We start from the raw sequence: 17,926 nt of genomic DNA, 5'->3' as shown, positions 1-17,926 counted from the left end.
CCCCCAACAGAAGGTACATCCTGAACATTTTTTTGCCACTATGTGCATCATTTTACATTTGATACTGAACTTTGTCACATGGTCATCTAGTCACCCAGTTTGGGGAGTTCTTTTGGAAAACACCGCAATCCCTTTTGTTCTCCCCATCTGGAATAATTGGGTTTCATCTACAAACTTGGCCACTTCACTGCTCACCCTCAATCCTAGATTCATGAAGGAGGAGGAAGAGAAGGAGGAGGAGGAGGAGTTTGGATTTATATCCCCCCTTTCTCTCCTGTAAAGAGACTCAAAGGGGCTTACAAACTCCTTTCCCTTCCCCCCTCACAACAAACACCCTGTGAGGTGGGTGGGGCTGAGAGAGCTCCAAAAAGCTGTGACTAGCCCAAGGTCACCCGGCTGGCATGTGTGGGAGTGCACAGGCTAATCTGAATTCCCCAGATAAGCCTCCACAGCTCAAACGACAGAGCGGGGAATCAAACCCGGTTCCTCCAGATTAGAATACCCCTGCTCTTAACCATTACGCCAATGCTGGTGCTAGCAATAGCACCAGTCCTGACAATGATCTTTATGGAACCCCACTGCTTATCATCCTCCATTGCGAGAACTGTCTGCCTGCTCTCTGCTTCCTATCCAGGTGCTAAACCACAAGAGGCCCCATCCTCCTATCCCATGACTATTGTTTCTTGAGGAGCCTTTGGTGAGGGAATCAAGTACATAGTGGCTACCGGATCACCACCATGTGATTTAAAACCTTCTCCAAGAACTTGATCAGCTTGTTGAGGTGAAACTTCCCCTTACAGAAGCGGTTCTCATTATTCCTCAGTAAGACTTGTTCTTCAGTGTGACTATTAGTTCCATCTGCCTCTTCATATGTAAAGTGAGTGTGTGTTTATTTTTAGTAGAAAAATAGTGTATAGGGTAAGGGAAGCTGCCCTCTCCTTATTTTACCTCCTGCTGTTAGCTGGAGCACTTTCTTTCCAACCCAGCAGATTTTCTACATTGGAACCAAGCAGGGAAAGAGCATACTTCAAGCGTGAACTTGGATCCAGTGGACTGGGGCTACAGTGTGCCGGAGATGGAGTTTAATCCTTCCCACCTCCATGTGGGTTTGCCCCGTATGGTTGCTATTTCCATTTGTAATGAGCTGGGATCTTCCTGTGACTCCTCGGGTCCAACCTTGAGTTTGCAAGAGGAACTGATGCTTACTGCAGAGCCTTTTAGACAAGCAGGACGAAATTCCTGTTTTGGTGGAAATCTGCACAAGAAAATAGCAAAGAACAAGCACACCAGACACAGTTTGGCCAGTCATTGGATATGCAATACAATGTAGTTTAAAAATCACTGCATTGACAAATAGTTCTTATTACTGAGTCATTGGGTTGGGGACTGTGATATTCCCTGGCTGAAGCCTTTGGAGCCCTACACAAAAGACTGACATGCCGAGCAATCTTGGGGCTAGAAATATTAAGATCAGCAGTTATCGGAGTGTGATTGCGACTCCATCTCTTACAAGTTGCTCCAAGCAGGCAGTCTAAGCCCACCTCTTCTTGTGACCCGTTCCTACTGAAATGTCAGTGTGAAACATTCTGCCCTAAGACTTTGTTTTCTTTTCCAATGGACAGCTTGACATTGTGTATGACAAAGCCAGCTTTTGCTGTGAAATACGGCTGAATTGATTCTGGTGTTCATGTTGCCCGGCATTATCCACCCCTCGAGATTCAAGCTGGAAATTACAGGGTTATTCTTACTGTAAAGGCTTTCATCTCGATCGCCACTTTGAAATTGCATCCTTGACTTGAAAATGATAGTGTGAAATGTTGGAAATGTAAAAAAGAAGATGGCTCATTTTACCATTTGTGGGGGACTTGTAGACATTTTTAAAAAAAATTGGAAAGAAATTCATGTAGAAATTCAGAAAAAAATCAAAATCAAATTTGCAGTGGATGTTTGCCCGCCATAAGGCTAGCCGTCATAGGCAGTATAACTTGTGAATTTACTAAGTCTACAATATATACACTTGTGGGATTCTGTCTCAGTAGTGCCCCAGTGCACCTTCAAGTATTTTATTTTGTCTTTTAGTTTTACTAGAACAGAATATCTATGTTTAGGTAGGCACTTGCTCATGTGTAGGTATTCAATTTCAGATTTTTGTATGAACACTCTTAAATGTGATTTATTGACCAACACTGAAAGTAAGCAGAATGGAAGCCCTTCCATACAATTTGGAACTGTAATATTAGTGTGAATAGTAATACACATATTTACAACACACTCATGAGCCTCCGAAGATTTGTCGAAGCCAGAACATATCCAGAAGCTGGCCACTCGCATTTAGTTTTCAATATAAAGTCAATAGCTATCCCTGTGAAGATTGTGGAAGCAATTGAAGAAGTGTTGACTAGTACTTATGAATACTATATAAGAGAGAGATACTTGAAGGTGCATTGGGGCACTGCTGAGACACAGCCCCACAAGTGTATATATTGTTGACTTAGTAAATTCACAAGTTATACAGTTCTATGACTGCTGGCTCAATTGTGTAAACAATTGCTTGCTTGAAGACTATGTTACTAGGCACATTGCCAAAAATATTCCAAAAATCTCAGATGAAATGTTTCAGGATTTGATAACAACAGCCGGAGTGATACTTGCAACAAAATGGAAGGTAGATTAATGTTGAAGCTGAATTAGGAAAATAAACTAGTAGAATATCCATAATGGCAAACTTAACAAACTTTGTGAATAAGCAACCAAAATATTTCAAGATAAATGGACAGCATATTATTTATTTTATTTCACACACACACACAAAAGAATAATGGCAAAATGTGAAGGGTATTGCTGAAATGATATCAGTAACCTTCATGATATATGTTATATTGAAAAGGGGTTAAAGGGAAATAGATAAATGATTCATCACACTATGTAACATGGTAATTATATGGCAATACAAATGTTATTTTGTGAGAAAAATTCTAGAAATGTATAATAGTAACCATTCATCAGAGCTTTTTAAAACCTATTTTGGATTACTAGAATTTAATCAACAATGGTCATTATTGATAATTGTTTTTTATTTTTAAATAATGCTATGCGTATAATTTTGTTTCCCTTCTTTGTCTACAGAAGTAATTGTAACAATGATGTCATTCCATCTTTTTCTGTCTGTTAATTTAATTCTTATCTATAATTTATTATTATAGTGTGAACCAGGCAGAGATCCAATTGGCTTTTGCTGATTTATTTCCTCTTAATTTTGCAAAAAAACCCAAACCCTACTTGCATACAATCCTCTTTGACTCATCTTTAGATACCAAAATATGGCTAGATTGATGTCTGGATGCTGGTACCATTGACATTTTTTTGCTGAATACATTGGGATCCTTTTGAGTCTTGCTGACATTTGAGTTTCAGTCTATAATCCGTGTTGCTTAAAAGAAGGCTGTGGGCCATGCCATCTGCACATAGCAAATAAATAAAATGGATGGAGTAGCTTTAGGGCGGGCTGGTTTTGATCAGCTTATGTGTGCCGTGCCTTTTAGTTGATCAAGTTCCTGAACGTCTCATAGGATGATGCAAATATGATTTGCAGGCATTAAATGTGTACCGTTGGATGGCTCCAAATGCGAAACCCAGTCTCAGCCTCCCAGGGGTGCTTTTTCAATCCGTAATATTAAAAAAAGGTCCTTTATTGTAATCACCATCCAAATTCCTAGAAAACTACAAAACCCAGGATATTTGGTCTGCTTGGAGACCACCACCACCCCTACCCCATGAGCACAACTTGCAATTAGTCATGATTTGTCAGAAATGAATTCCAACTGAGCTCCAAAAAGGCTTATTGTAAAGCAAATGTGCTCAGGATTTCTGACCCGTTTTCCCCAAAACAGTGACAGAGGAAAACAGGCCAGGAACCTTTTCTCTCCCACATTGATTTTGTCTTCTCTGCTGAACACTGCAGGTGTGTAAGTGTGAATAACAGTAACCTACAAGTGGAACTTGCAAGAAACCCGTGGGGAGGGTATATCCCAGGGGTAGGGAACCTGCGGCTCTCCAGATGTTCAGGAACTACAATTCCCATCAGCCTCTGTCAGCATGGCCAATTGGCCATGCTGGTAGGGGCTGATTATTATTATTATTATTATTATTTATTCCACTTTTATACCGCCCTCCCCCAGAGGGCTCAGGGCGGTTCACATCATAATACAACAAGTGGGTAACAAATAAAATACTAAAAATTCATCAGTTAAAAACAGCGCTCCTAATTCAGAAACAATTAAAACAGATGGCGTTCAGCTATTAGCTCCCCAACTCCTCTAAGAGGGGGACAGGGGATCTTAGTTGTTAATGTTAATGGGCACCTATCAGCAGCCGGCCTCCCCAAAAGCCCGGCGGAATAACTCAGTCTTACAGGCCCTGCGGAACTCTTGTAGGTCCCGCAGGGCCCGGACAGCTGGAGGAAGAGTATTCCACCAGGCAGGGGCCAGGGCCGTAAAAGCCCTGGCCCTGGTGGAGGCCAGCCGCATCATAGAGGGGGCGGGGATCTCCAGTAGATTGGCCTCTGCCGAACGCAGAGACCGACGTGGGACATATGGGGCCAGACGGTCCCTAAGGTACGAGGGTCCCAGACCGCGTAAGGCCTTAAAGGTTAACACCAATACCTTGAAGACGATTCGGAATTCAACTGGGAGCCAGTGCAGACGGTGCAGCACGGGCGTGATGTGATCTCTAGAGGCACCACCCGTGAGCAGACGAGCCGCCGCATGCTGGACCAGTTTCAATTTCCGGATCAGTCTCAAGGGTAGGCCCGCGTAGAGCGAGTTGCAATAGTCTAACCTGGAGGTGACCGTTGCATGAATCACTGTGGCCAGATCCGCCTGGGAGAGGAAGGGGGCCAGCCGCCGGGCCTGGCGAAGATGGAAAAACGCAACCCGGGTTACATGGGCCACCTGGGTCTCCATAGAAAGAGACGAATCCAGATGGACCCCCAGGCCATATCCCATCCCCCTCTGCATCCTTTCCCCTCTTCCCTTCTCTAACAACCTTCCCCCCCCTTTCTCATCCCTCCTGTCAATTTTTCCCTCCTGTCAATTTTTCCCTCCTGTCTTTCCCCTTCTCTGAGTCTTCCCACATCTATTTCTCCTACATCCCCCCCTCAATATCCCCCATCTCTCTTTCTCCTCCCTTGATTTCTCTCTTTCTCTCTTTCTCCTCCCTTGATTTCTACCCGTCCTCCTCTCCAAACCAAGACTTGCCAGAGGGGAATCCCATCTTCCCTGCCTCTGTTGCTGAGCCTGATGTGTCTCCAAGGTTCAGCAGTTGCCTCTGGGCCCGGCCACAGTAGCGGTGGTGTCTGGGAGCTGCCCTGGGGAAATTTGGGAGGGATGGATTTAATCTCCCTCCAATTAATTTTTTTAGATTTCAGATTTTGCTGCAAACCTGGGGATTCTCCAGGTCTGCAGGAAAATCTGCTTTGTGTCCACGTGGCCCTGATCCGCAGGATAGATATCCACAGAGGGAGGGCACGTGTTGCTATTATATATAGAGAGATGACTATGAATGAACTAGTAGTGTGAAATGATTCAGATCACATAAACTCTGATTCAATGGAAAACGTCCACATTCTGACTCATAATCCAGTATGCTAGGTAAATTACGTCAAAGAGTGGTAGTTTTGTTATAAACTTTATGGTTACAATAAGCTCCAGATCCATTTAAGACCCTCATCAGTTTCCTATCTGCAAGACTGTGGAGTGCAAATAGCAACATATTTGCATTGGTACAAGTATAAGTCACATGACACTTAATCATACCTCTTTTGCCAGAGGAACAGATGGCTGATGCATTTCTGTAATGAACATAAATGCCACACAGGCACTATCTGCAAACTTACAGCCACATGTGGCTTATTCATAAATCAAGGTTGAATGTGCCAGTGTATTAATTTTGTACTAATGGCATGGACCAAGATGTGGCAAACCTGTATTTTATTTGAGCACACTGCTGTGTGTTGCCTGTTAATGCTTCTCTTTATGAAGAATAACTCCACACAGAAAACCAGCACATCAGGGCTTGGATAGAATAACTGCTTTTCTGGATGCAGGGAATTACTTTTATGGAGCCCTCCAGAAGCAGTCAAAAGTAAGGCAACTTAAGACACTGGTTGGCCATTTCAAAAAGAGCTCTGCTTTCCTTACCTTTCATTGGGATGTATAGGGCATGCCAGACACCAGTTTTCAGATTCTGGATCCGGTCCCTTTCCCATGAGGAGTCTGCTGCCTTGGTGAGTGAATGTTACAAATGAGGGGTATACATGGAAGATATCGGTGCAGACTGTTGTGCCCCTGGGCTGTTCAATAACAAGAGTCTGTATTCAGTTGATTTCTTTATTATGAAACAACATCAGGAATAAGCATTTAGACTTCTATTGCCAGAACTAGCATAACCAGCAATGCGGCCTCCATTATACCCCTATGTCACGACACCCTATCCCCTGACTACCATTTCCCAAGGGGAGCTGGCACCCTTCAGTCTCACAGTCCAGAGATGAAAAAGCCTTCCTCGGGGCCAAAACAACCAATATTCCAGACTATTGACAGAGCTACAACAGCAGGTGTCTAATAAGCTGATATGGCATTGCCTGAGAAGCAAAGTGAAAAAAACATAAGCTCAAGAGGGAGGGGGAATGAAAAGAGAAAAGTTTCCACATCCTGAACAGGAGAAAGAAGACATGGCAGGATCAAACAGGGTCTGATCACGACACAGACTTGGTGAAAAGCACACCTAGCATTTTTAAAAAATATGATATTTATAGTCTGCCTTTCTTGTAGGGGCTCAAGGCAACCCAAATTGAGTCAGTCCAGTCAACAAAAATGGAACATCCAGTACATGCATTTGGATTTTAGAAGTCTGAAGCATAGCATAAGTATTAATGTGACACATTAAGCAGTACAGAAATTCCATAACAAGATCCTAAGATATGCACACCTGTATAGTCCAAATCTTTTTTCCAAGCAAGGTTGTGAACCATTTTGTAAGGGGCAGAAATGCTGTCTTGAATAGTTCAGTTTTGCACAGTTTGTGGAAAGCCAAGTGAGTGGGAACTTTCCTTATCACCTTGGGCAGATCAGTCGATGGAGCAGGAACCACAACTGAGAAAGCATGTGGACTGGAAGTTGTTGATCTTGCCCATTTGCAGGTTGTCACCTGCAGAAGACCCTGCAGATGTAAGCAAAGTTGTGGCATAGCATAGGGAGAGAGGTGGCCCCATAAATAAGGGAGGCCACGAAGTGCTTTATATATGATAGCCAGTATCTGCCTGATAACAAATGAGCAGCCGATGCAATGTCTGCAGAATGGGAGTAATGGAAGTAATGCTCCAGCCAGCTCCTGCTAATAGCCAAGTTGCAGTGTTTTGGACCAACTGGAGTTTCTGAGTTGATTTTGAGAGGAGACCTACGTACAGTGCATTACTGCAGTCTAGTCACAGTGTTACTGTGGTGTGGATCCAAGTGGCCAAATCAGTTGTATCAAGCTAAGGAGCCATTGTATGCGGTAGGCTGAGTTGGCAGGAGGCCTTTTTTTGCAGCTTGCTTCTCCAGTAATAAATTGGAACCAGTAATAAAGCTGAATTCAGTATGCCCCCAAAGCTTTCAACTGAGTCAGTGGAGAGAACAGTGTCCTTCAAGGCCTCCCCTTTCCCAATCAGCATTACCTCTGTTTTTTTGAGGTTCAGTTCCAATTTGCTCACTTTCAGCCAGTTAACCACTGCGGCCAGGTGATGATTCTACTGCATCACTAGGTGATTTAGACAAGGGTGTGTAGAGTCAAGTATCATCAACATATTGATGACAGCCAACCCCCAAACTACAAGTGATTTCTCCAAAGGGCTTTACATAAAGATGTAGTGATATGATGTCTTGGGATCAGGCTATAAAATCACAAAATGCACAAGAGCGAACTGTATTAGAATTGTGGCTATTGTACCGTGTGAGATTCCAAGGAATTAAAGTGATTAAGACACAACATTTAATACTGTGGGCCATTAAACACAAGCTAATTTACTTTCCATTTACATAACTCGACAAACTTTTCAATCTTAACAAAACACACTTAGCAGAGAAGATCAGACAGGTCCACAGATGGGTTACAAGTTTGCTGTTTGGCACCTCATGCTGAAAGGATCAGGCCACCACGGCAAGTATAGCATGGTCACTACAGGTCAAGAAAGTGAAGGGCCCACCCTGGCTCTGGATCGACTTCTCAGCTCCCCTGCACAATCTGGTTATTAAACATGATGATGCCCAGAAGCGGCTGCTGACAATTGTGATGCTGGACAGGACTCGCAAAAGTCTCATCTATCTTGTTTCAATGCTTGGCTAGGTAAAGGTGTCAGAGCATGGAAGGGCCTGTGTGCGTGCAATTGTGCGCTGTTCGGGAGAACATTCTCCAAAGAGACACCGTAGCGGCTCTCTGGCTTTTCTGTTCGGGCTGCTGTCAGCGTGACACCATGTTAGCAAAGTAAGATGTTTGAGTGGGAACATGCACTGTAGTTACTACTGTCCTTGTGGAAATAAACTGGTTATAGTTGTGAAGTTCTGAAGAAATAAACTGGTTACAGTTGTGAAGTTCTGAAGAAGGTATTTGATGAAAATGTGGTTGGAAGCCAGAGAACCATTGAAACCACAGAACACAACTTACAAAGGATTTGTTTTGCTTATGAATATATTTACTACATGAAATACTGGAGAATTGCTTTGGCAATCTTTATAATTATACACTGATCGCAGTAAACATGGTATGTTTCACACACTTGTGGTATTAACTGAGGAGCCCGTACAGAATTTCTCTTATTGTTTTGACTTTGATCTGCTTGCCCACTGTGACACTGAATTCCCACCCCACCACAAGAAACTCACTGAGTGACCTTGGGCCTGTCCCTCAACTTAGCCCACTTCATAGGATTGTTGTGAGAATAAAATGGAGGAGGGGAGAATGACGTTGTAAACCAGTTTGAGTTCCAAGTGCAGAGAAAAGTAGGATATATCTACAATAGAAATCTCCAAATATTAAACAGTGTGGGATAGAGTAGGGCTTGTGGGTTTCATTAAGAGTCCCTTTTTTGCCCTACCCACACAATCTGAGCTCAACCTGGAGAAAATATTTGAAAACACACTGAATTCATCTAGACCAGGGGCATCCAACTCTGGTCCTCCAGATGCTCATGGACTACAATTTCCATCAGCCCCTCCCAGCATGCTTTAAACCGAGGGCTCCTCAGTAAATACCACAAGTATGCAAAACATGCAATCAGTGAATAATTATAAATATCACCAAAGTGATTCTCTGGTATGCTGGCAGGGGCTGATGGGAATCGTAGTTCATTAACATCTGTATATTATACGATATATAGATTTAAGATATCATATTTTTTGTGTTTCTCTCCTTATATTTGTAACCATAAAAATCAATAAAGTTATAAAAACATCTGGAGAGCCAGAGTTGGACCCCGACCCCTGGTCTAGACACTTGCTGGGGAGGGATTCATAAGAACCACTGGAAAGATTCAGTATGGAAACATATGTGGCTGAAGGGGGGGCCTTGATTACAGTCATGGACAGGACTGGATTTGGACTCTGGGTTCTTCTGATGGGCAACCCTATGGGGTTTTTTCACCCTTAGAAGTGAATCCCACCGAGTTCAATAGGGCTTATTCCCAAAGCAAGTATGCAGCCCAAGACAGAGATAAATCTAAAGAATCCTGGCACAGTAGAAGGCAGGCTAGATTAGCTCAGTTGCGGCACATTTTTTTGCAGTCCGGCTTCACTGAACTGGTTGGCATTAGTGGAGCACTTGCAGAATTCAGCAAAAAGTGGTAAGAGTTTATATCTGACAGACTGTCAAGGAGTGTAATCGATCTTACTCCCTGCCTACCAGATTGTGATTCTGATTTTGTAGTGCCAAGATTTCACAGATTTTTGAAAATATTTTGGTATCAGCAAGTTGCTATGTAAGACCTTCTTGCAAGCCACGCCATGTGGATACATGGCAGGATTCAGGAGGAGGCCAGATTTTTTTTTGCCACAGGTGTCTTGCCTGGGTGGCTTCAATTGATAAACTGATTCATTAGGGCAGGCGGGAACCCCCCTCCCCCCAGGAACAATGGAAATCCTGCAAGGAGGTCCTGCTAAAAGCCACCCCACCCTGTGGGCACATTTGAATTCTGACCTGGCATGGTGAGCACAGTGACAAAAAGGCTGCCAAAAATGGCTGCCACAGGTGGCAGAGCCAGCCACAAAAGGACTGCCACCGCCTAACCTCAGTCACACAGTGCAGACCTTCGTGCCGGGGTGGCAGTCGATGCCAAACCAACTGCCCATCAAATCTCAAGGAGTCAATCCCTGCTGGACCAAAGCCCTACCTGGTGTTCCTAAAAAACACCTGGCAGGGGCTAGGAAAGGTGTTGGTGAACACCATGGCGCCCCCCGGGCACCAGGTTGGGGACCACAACAGCCCTTACCAGAGCTCGATGCTGCTCTGAAAGTTTGCGTGCCCCTCCACGCCCCAAGGGCTGCGCTCCAGTATAAGGACGAGCCTGGCCGGCTGTAGAGGTCAGCAAAGACCCCCCACCCGCCCCGTCCCAAGCGGCCGATCCCTGCCTGAGCAACACCCAGCCACCCTTCTTGGGCGCTGCACGCCAGGCACTGAAGGGACCCTTTGCAAAGCGAGCCCAGGGCCCCGCCCGGCCCCCTCCTCGGGGCGGCTTTCTTCTGCCTCTCCCAGGTGCGATGATGAGGATGATGTCAAAGGCGCCTCTGCCGAGGCTCCCGTGACTGAGCCGGCCTCTTTTGGCGCAGACTCCGTGCGGCCGCCGGTGCTGCCCGCCGCTGCCTTGCAGCCCAGCGCCTCTGCCGAGCCGGTCGCGTTTCAGCGGGGCTCCCTCCCAGCAGCCGCCCGGCTCTTCCCCGCCCAGGCAGCGGCAGCGGCAGCGGCAGCGGCCGTAGCGGCAGGGCAGCTCGGAAGGCGGCGGGTCGTCCCGATTTTGCAGCAAGCCACGAAGCGGAGCAGCAGGCCGACGATGCGAGCCGCGGGCGGGTGTCTGGTGCCGCCGCTGCTGCTGCTGCTGGCCCTGGCTTTGGCGGAGGGCGACGGCCGAGCGGGCAAAGAAGGCGAGAACCCGGGCAATTTCATGGAGGACGAGCAATGGCTGTCGTCCATCGCCCAGTACAGCGGCCAGATCAAGCACTGGAACCGCTTCCGAGACGTGAGTTTGCCCCGCCAGCCCCCCCCCCCCGATACTTAATGCCCCCCCTCCCACCAGGGTCCCGTCAGGGCTACGCCTGGGGGCGGGCGGGCGGGGGCCGGCGTGGTTGTTGCAGCGCGTTGCACCAGTTCAGCACGTGCCCCCCGCCGCCCGCTCCCGGGGTGGCCGCTTGCAGGCAGACTTGGCTGCCGCGCCTCGTGCCGGTGCCCCTTGCAAGACTGGCGACGCCCGCCCAGCCGCAGAGGCCGAAGCGGCCCGGGTCGCCGCTTGCAGTGCACCCCATTGCACCCGGGGCTGCGAAGGGAGGGAAGTCCGGGGCCGAATTTCGGGAGCGGGGGGGCGTATCCCAAACCTCCAGAGTTTGCAGGCTTGCAAGGGTCGGTTTGCAGGCGAGCGCGAGACGGATCCACCTTGCGAAGTCCCAGACGCTGGCGGGCGAAGGCTGCTGCACCAGCCGATTGCCTCGGGGGGCCCCGCTCGGCCCTCATTGCCTCCGGAATACCCAGTCGAAGTCCTCCCCACCCCCGCCAACATGTTTTGAAAAACTGTTAGCTTTTCCTAAAGGGAGGGACGGGTGTGTGTATATTTGTGTCTGTGCGAGTAGAGGGGTGCGGGGGGCGCAATAGTGCCACGTTTCCCCAAGTCTGGTTGCTTCAGAATTGGAGCCGGCGCGTTTGAAGCAGGATCTCTCTCTCTCTTTTTGCAACGGATGAATCAGCACACCGCAAAACCGGGTGTGTGTGTTGTGTGGGGGGGGGAGGGGGGGAGGACAATGGCGAGAGAGAAAAAGTCCCGGCAAGTGCAAAGCCGCGATGGCCAGGGGCAAAAGAGGGGAGCCTTCTGGCCTCTTCTCTCTCGGAAAGCGAGAGGGGGCAGATCCCCCGAGAGTGGCGATGCTCTGGGCCAGCCAGGCCGGGTAGGAGCAGAGGCAGGTCTGTTTCCCTTGGCTTCCAGCCCCGGGTGGTGGCTGGCCGGTGGATTAAAATGGAGGGCACCACTCGCAGGGAAGCGTGGAAGGGATTCGAGGAAAAATGGAGGGTGCTGCAGTCCCTTGAGAGAGAGAGAGTTCAGGCATGACTCCATTATGGGTTTTTGTTCATTGATGTGTATGGGAATGAGAATCCCTTTCAGCAGGTATGGCTGGCCGCTTCCTTGCCGTGCGGAGTGAGAAAAATGGCACCTGCCAAAGCCGTGGGCATGATGCGGGACAAGTTGCCCTCTCATTCTTTGCCCTCCGTTGCCCTCGGCTCAAGCCAGCCTGCAAGGGAGGCTCTCTGCCCAGGCAGCCCAATTCTAGGTGCTTTGGAAGCCGGCCCTAGTTGCAAAGTTAAAATGTATCCTGCAGATGTTTGGAGGTGGCCTCTTTTCTGTGGGTTTCTCTTCTCCCCCCCGGCATGCTCCGAGCCAGGATCTGCAACAAGCCTGGCAGAGAAGGGTGTTCAGTTTGAGGCGCTCTTCCCCCAGACTGGCAGCAAAGTGGTCTCTGGCACCCGCAATATATACCCAACAAATCTATCCAGTCTTTTTTGGTTTCACAAGATGCATTTTGTTCTTTCCCTGGCACTGCCTAGCACAGCTGAAATGTGTTTGTGGCCGCCTTAGGTTGTGAGTGTTTACTCAGGAGCAAATCGCTTGTGGTTACTCTCAAGTCAGGATTGCAGCCTCAGCCTTGAAGATGCCATAAAATAATCTGTAATGTTTTGTGCAGCTGGAGAGCAGAGCGTTTCTAAGCAGAATCATACCCTTCTTTGACTTCATTAGACTTAGTAGTTGCATCGGCTTGTATTATTACACAGTCGCTGCTCTGGAGCAAACGCCTCTTTCTTTGGAGATCTCCTCTTCTTGTTGCTGTTGGGATAATGGGTGGATGCTCATTATTGGGATTTTTTTTCTCCCTACCACCTGACCTCCCCTCAGAGATTTTTTCTATGGGGATCCACAGTAATTAAGATAGAAACCACACTTGAGAGACCTAAACCGGGGGAAAATCCTGGGAAATAGCAGTGTTGGTCTGTTGCAGCATAATTCAGCAAGCACCCAGCGACAGCTCGAAGATGAATGGAATTGGTTCCAGCGCGAGCTTTGGTGAGGCAGAGTTCATTTCATCAGATGCATGGAGTGTACATCTGTAAGTCAGATACGTTTATACTACAAATAACGTAGAGGCAGGATATTTTGCAAAGTGATGCTCTTGTCCAACAGCCTTTGATAAAGTTCTCTGACGTTTTCTTCTGTATTCAGACTAATTGCGGGAGATCAGGCCAAATCATCCATTCACTCCCCCGCTCCATTAGTTTGGGCTGTATTTTTCCGTTGACGCCTGATATTTACAGTTGTGCTAACAACAAAGCAGTGTCCATTTCAGTGAAAACTGGGGCTTCCGGGCAGGGGCTAGGTTTGCCATCCCTTGAAGCAGCCTTCCCTCTGTGCCCCATGCACGGAACTTTGGCAAAATGGCTCTGTTCTTGCCACCACACCTGGACAAGCTTCCCTTGTTTCATTTCTATATGTTGAGCTGCTGTTGAGCTGCACCGAAATGCAGCTGTTGAACCGGGGATGGTTATGGGGGGCGGGTCTCCATCCTCAGGCAGCACAAGGTATAAAGACCACACCTGTAGATCAAAGTGGAGAAGAATTCAAGGTCCTCTAAAACAGATTGGTTCCCTCAGACCCATTCCAACCCTCCCCTTTCTATGTAAGGTGGGAAATGGTGGGTTCTCCCCCATCAGTTGCTTTGAACCGATGTTAGTGATTTTGAATCTGTAATTGGGGAGGGAGAAGGGAGCCGACCCAGAGAAATTGGTCCCAAGGAAAAGGCTGTGAGCTTTTGGGGGGGGGGGGCACATCTGCTTTGATGCACCTAAAAAAAGTGCAGACAGGAAGGGGCATTAGGAAGCGGCTGTCCATTCAACCTAATGGCTGTTCCATCAGTAGGAAAAGTAATTTCATTAAGCAATAAAACTCCCGAGAGGCGGACTTTCACGTTCTTGACATTGTCTGAAGAGCCACTTAGTTCTGTCTACCTCCCCTTTGAAAGATTTACTGGCAAAGACATTAAGTAAAGAACAGGAGCTCCCCCCCCCCTAAAAAAACCCCCATCCCACCATCTGAGCAGATTGGCTGGCTCAGTGCAGGAACAGTGCACTCACAAAGGATTATGTTCTGCATGCTTGTTGCTGGAGTGAATAATGCAGAGGCCGCGAGTCTCCGCAAGTGTGGATTGTGTCTGTATATGTACCAACAGGAGAATTTGGGGCTCCCCAAATAATATTGATTGGCAGGTTGAAGGGAGACAAAAGGCGGTACTCCAAGCCCACTCATTCTTGCCTCAAGAGAATGTGGAGGATCACCAGGGCTTTAAATGCAGATTAGGAGATTTGTGGAGAACGGCTGCCAGTGATGATTAGGTGAGATAGCTAAGCGGAGCCTCTTTCGTATGGTGTTTGGGGGGGGAGGGGGCATTCCTGCATGCCCTGGTTGTGGGCATCTGACTCGCTGCGCTGGAGAACGGGGTGCCCACCCTGCAGGAGACGGTGGCCAGATTCAGCAGCGCTCTTCTTATGTTCTTGTACTCTACAGTGACTTGCATGAAAAATATATGCTATGGCAAAGTCTGGAACTGCTTTGAGTGCCGATTCTTTCTGGCATCCCTTCTGGGAGAGGCAGAATGCTAGTATGGAGAGTTTCTGTGACTGAGAGGCCAGAGTTGCAATCCTATATACGCTTACTTGGGAGTAAATCCTGTTAAGCTTAGTGGGAGTAACTTCAGCACAATAGGACAGTGTTGTGCAGTGAAAAGCATCTGTGGGTTTACAGTGGAGTGAATGTGCAATCAATTTACCAAGGAGGAAGTTCCATTGAACGTAGTGGGGCTTACATCTCTGGAGGCACGCGAAGGATTTCACTGGATCTCGGCATCAGATTGCGCTGTGATTGTGTACCAGATCAGTTTGTGAGAGGCGGCCTCAGGCATGGTGCCATCTCTCTCACACCCCCTCCCCCCAATAATACAGTGGAACTTTGGTTTTCATCGGTAATCAGTCCAAAAAGAATCGATGAAAACCGAAACGGATGAAAACCGAGGGAAACTTTTCCATAGGAATCAGTGTAAATCCAATTAATCCGTTCTAGGCACTCCAAAAAACATACCAAAAACACATTTTTGGTGAATAAACATAGTGTTTAATGCTGAAAACAGTAACAAACAATAACACTAGGACCAGCTTCAGAGCCAGTGGACCAATGTCGCACCAGAAAGCTGTCCAAAGAGGTCTGTTTCTGACCCCTCTTTAAGATTTGTCTGAAATGGGGCAAGACATTGTCATTTTAAAAGTTGCAGACACGGCCTGCAATAGCTTTGTCTGGGTGCTTTTTCTCCACAAACCCCTGCACCTTACTGCAAATCGATGAAAACCGAGGCAAATTTTTCACTGAAAAAATAGATGAAAACCAATGAAAACTGAAGACAATGAAAACCGAAGTTCTACTGTATAACTCTACCTTGCACAGTAGCAAGGTAAATTACAGAACTGTTGGCGTTATATTAATTCTAATTGAAAAAATTCACAATATATAAGACAATCCCGGAGAGTTACAAACCTTGGTCAAATCCTCAGTAGTATTCTAATGCCAGCAGCCTCAATTGGCTTATTTTTGCAGCATGTGGTTGTGTTACATTCTATGCCTTGAACATCTCTTTTTTTTTCTATACCTCCCTTTGCGCACATTCTTTTAGATGGATTTTACCGTTCAGTGCTTTGGGCAACCTGTGTTGTATTCCCCGCCCCATTTACTTTAATTTGAGTTTAAACAGAATCCATTGCTATTTTAATGAAACATTCAAAATGCACACAATTAGGGGTAGATGTGAAAGCTCCCAGAACAAGCAATGCCTTTTATTGCAGGGGAAAACAGGGACTGTGAAGCCAGCTGTGGAGGGTAGTAGACAGAAGTTTCACATTTTTTTTAAAAAAAAAGCTATTTGGTATCAATTACGACCCCCAAAGCAAAGCCAGATAAAGATGATTCAGATGTTATCCAGAGTCACGTTTAGATGCCTGCGTGTAGCAGCACCTGTAATTTGGATGATTGCTGTGACTCCAGGGAATGCATGCACACTCCCCATTGTGTGCCATGCTAACATAAGAGATGCTACTCTTGCTTTGCCATTAACTGGATGCAGTCTTTGGATTCAAGGATGCTGTCATTTTTGGTAGCTTGCCAGTAATTTTTTCACACTCTCAAAGGAATACAAAGGAAAATAGCCTTCTTTGAATATGAGCTCTGTGTCTCCGCCTTCTGCAGGATTGTAACAGTGGCACACATTTGAAGCAGCTACGTGTGTCTCTCTTTTCCTTTCGTAGGGAGCCCTGATAATCTGTGGCTCTACACTGCATATTACAGACAGGGAGATGTGCACACAGATGCTTGACATGCAACTGTTAACATATAGATGCATCTAAAAGCAGCCCTGAGGTGTGATAGATTTGGAAAGCAATTTTTTATATCAAAACTGGTAGAAAGTTTGTATTTTTTCTTCCAAACAAAGTGGGTAGGAAGAAATACTTTGAAAATACTTGAATGCCTGGAATGGAATGGTGGAAGGGTGACATTTGTAGCTGGCCAAATGAAAACTCCCAGCAACCAGATGAGTAATTCACATCCTATGTACTGTGAAAACAACTGCTAGAAGGCTATGACAAATCAGGACTCAAAGGCTACTGTAAGCACAGAAGGCCTGCCTACAGACTGCCCTGTGATTCTCTGTATGAGTTTGGGCTTAGCTTTTCCCTTCTGGACAGCCTCTGCTCAGAACCTCTTTTTTCTGTCCTAGGGACAGCAAAAACGCTGTCCCTAGGGAGCTGTTCGCATGGGAGGCGCTGCTGCAGTGCTGCCCTTGCTCCCCCCCAGCGGCGCAAAGACTGAGCGAGGTTTTTCGGAAGCAGCGTCTTCCAACCGCTGCCGTGCAAATGGCAGCGGTTGGAAGGCACCATTCCCCCCCTTTCCCAAATGCCTTACCATCCCCTCCAGCCTTTCGGTGCGTTGCACAGGCCAGGGGACACGCCTCCCCTGCCCTGCAACTCCAGAGCTGTTGCGCAGGGCAGGGGGGCGTGTCTCCTGGTCTGTGCGACGCGCCGGAAGGCCAGAGAGGACGGTAAGGCATTTGGGGGATGGCGCAGCCTCTGCGCAGGCTGTACCGTCTTCCTCACCCCTACCGGGACCGTCTGTGCGAACGGTCCCGAGGGGAGGGTTGCGTTGGCGTCGTTTATGCCGATGCACCCCCACAGTGTGGCCATACAGAAACGGCCTTGGAGACTGGATTATCCAGTCCTCCCCAATGCAAACACTCCCCCATTCTCAGAGGAGGCTTCCAGTAGTTAGTGGCTTTATCTTGGTTCATTTTTTAAAAAAAGAATTTGATTTTAATAAGGGATTGTTGTTTATATTATGTTTTAATTGCCTTTAAGATTTCTCAGGCTCCGTTGGTGGAGAGAGTGGGATAGAAATGATTAAAATCAATATATACATAAATACACTCTGCATGAGTCAGTGCTGTGGGCTTTTTTCCTTTATTTTAGTGAGCAGACTCATAACTTGCACAGAAAAACAAGGTTGAGATTCTCTGATAACATTTGCCTTCTCCTGCCTATTCCCTTTCCAGGA

The 17,926-nt window shown here is 46.9% G+C and overlaps 1 protein-coding gene and 1 long non-coding RNA gene across 3 annotated transcripts in view; both read left to right on the top strand.

Annotated features, from left to right (window-relative positions):
* Window positions 1-413: 413 nt before the first annotated feature.
* On the top strand, window positions 414-3,400 carry LOC125437376. The gene is made up of 2 exons (XR_007245201.1): window positions 414-2,058; window positions 2,109-3,400. It is a non-coding gene; the product is annotated as an uncharacterized LOC125437376 (long non-coding RNA).
* Window positions 3,401-10,843: 7,443 nt separating this feature from the next.
* The window catches only part of SPOCK2 (SPARC (osteonectin), cwcv and kazal like domains proteoglycan 2), a 90,566-nt gene continuing 83,483 nt past the window's right edge, over window positions 10,844-17,926 (top strand). For both annotated transcript variants that reach the window (XM_048505012.1, XM_048505011.1), the window contains exon 1: window positions 10,844-11,263. In XM_048505012.1, the coding sequence (XP_048360969.1) occupies window positions 11,078-11,263 (186 nt within the window). In that variant the 5' untranslated portion in view covers window positions 10,844-11,077. The remainder of the gene's footprint in view (window positions 11,264-17,926) is intronic.

Source organism: Sphaerodactylus townsendi, linkage group LG08 (genome assembly GCF_021028975.2).
Source record: "Sphaerodactylus townsendi isolate TG3544 linkage group LG08, MPM_Stown_v2.3, whole genome shotgun sequence".
Classification (NCBI taxonomy): Eukaryota; Metazoa; Chordata; class Lepidosauria; order Squamata; family Sphaerodactylidae; genus Sphaerodactylus; species Sphaerodactylus townsendi.
This window is presented reverse-complemented; position numbering and strand designations above follow the sequence as displayed.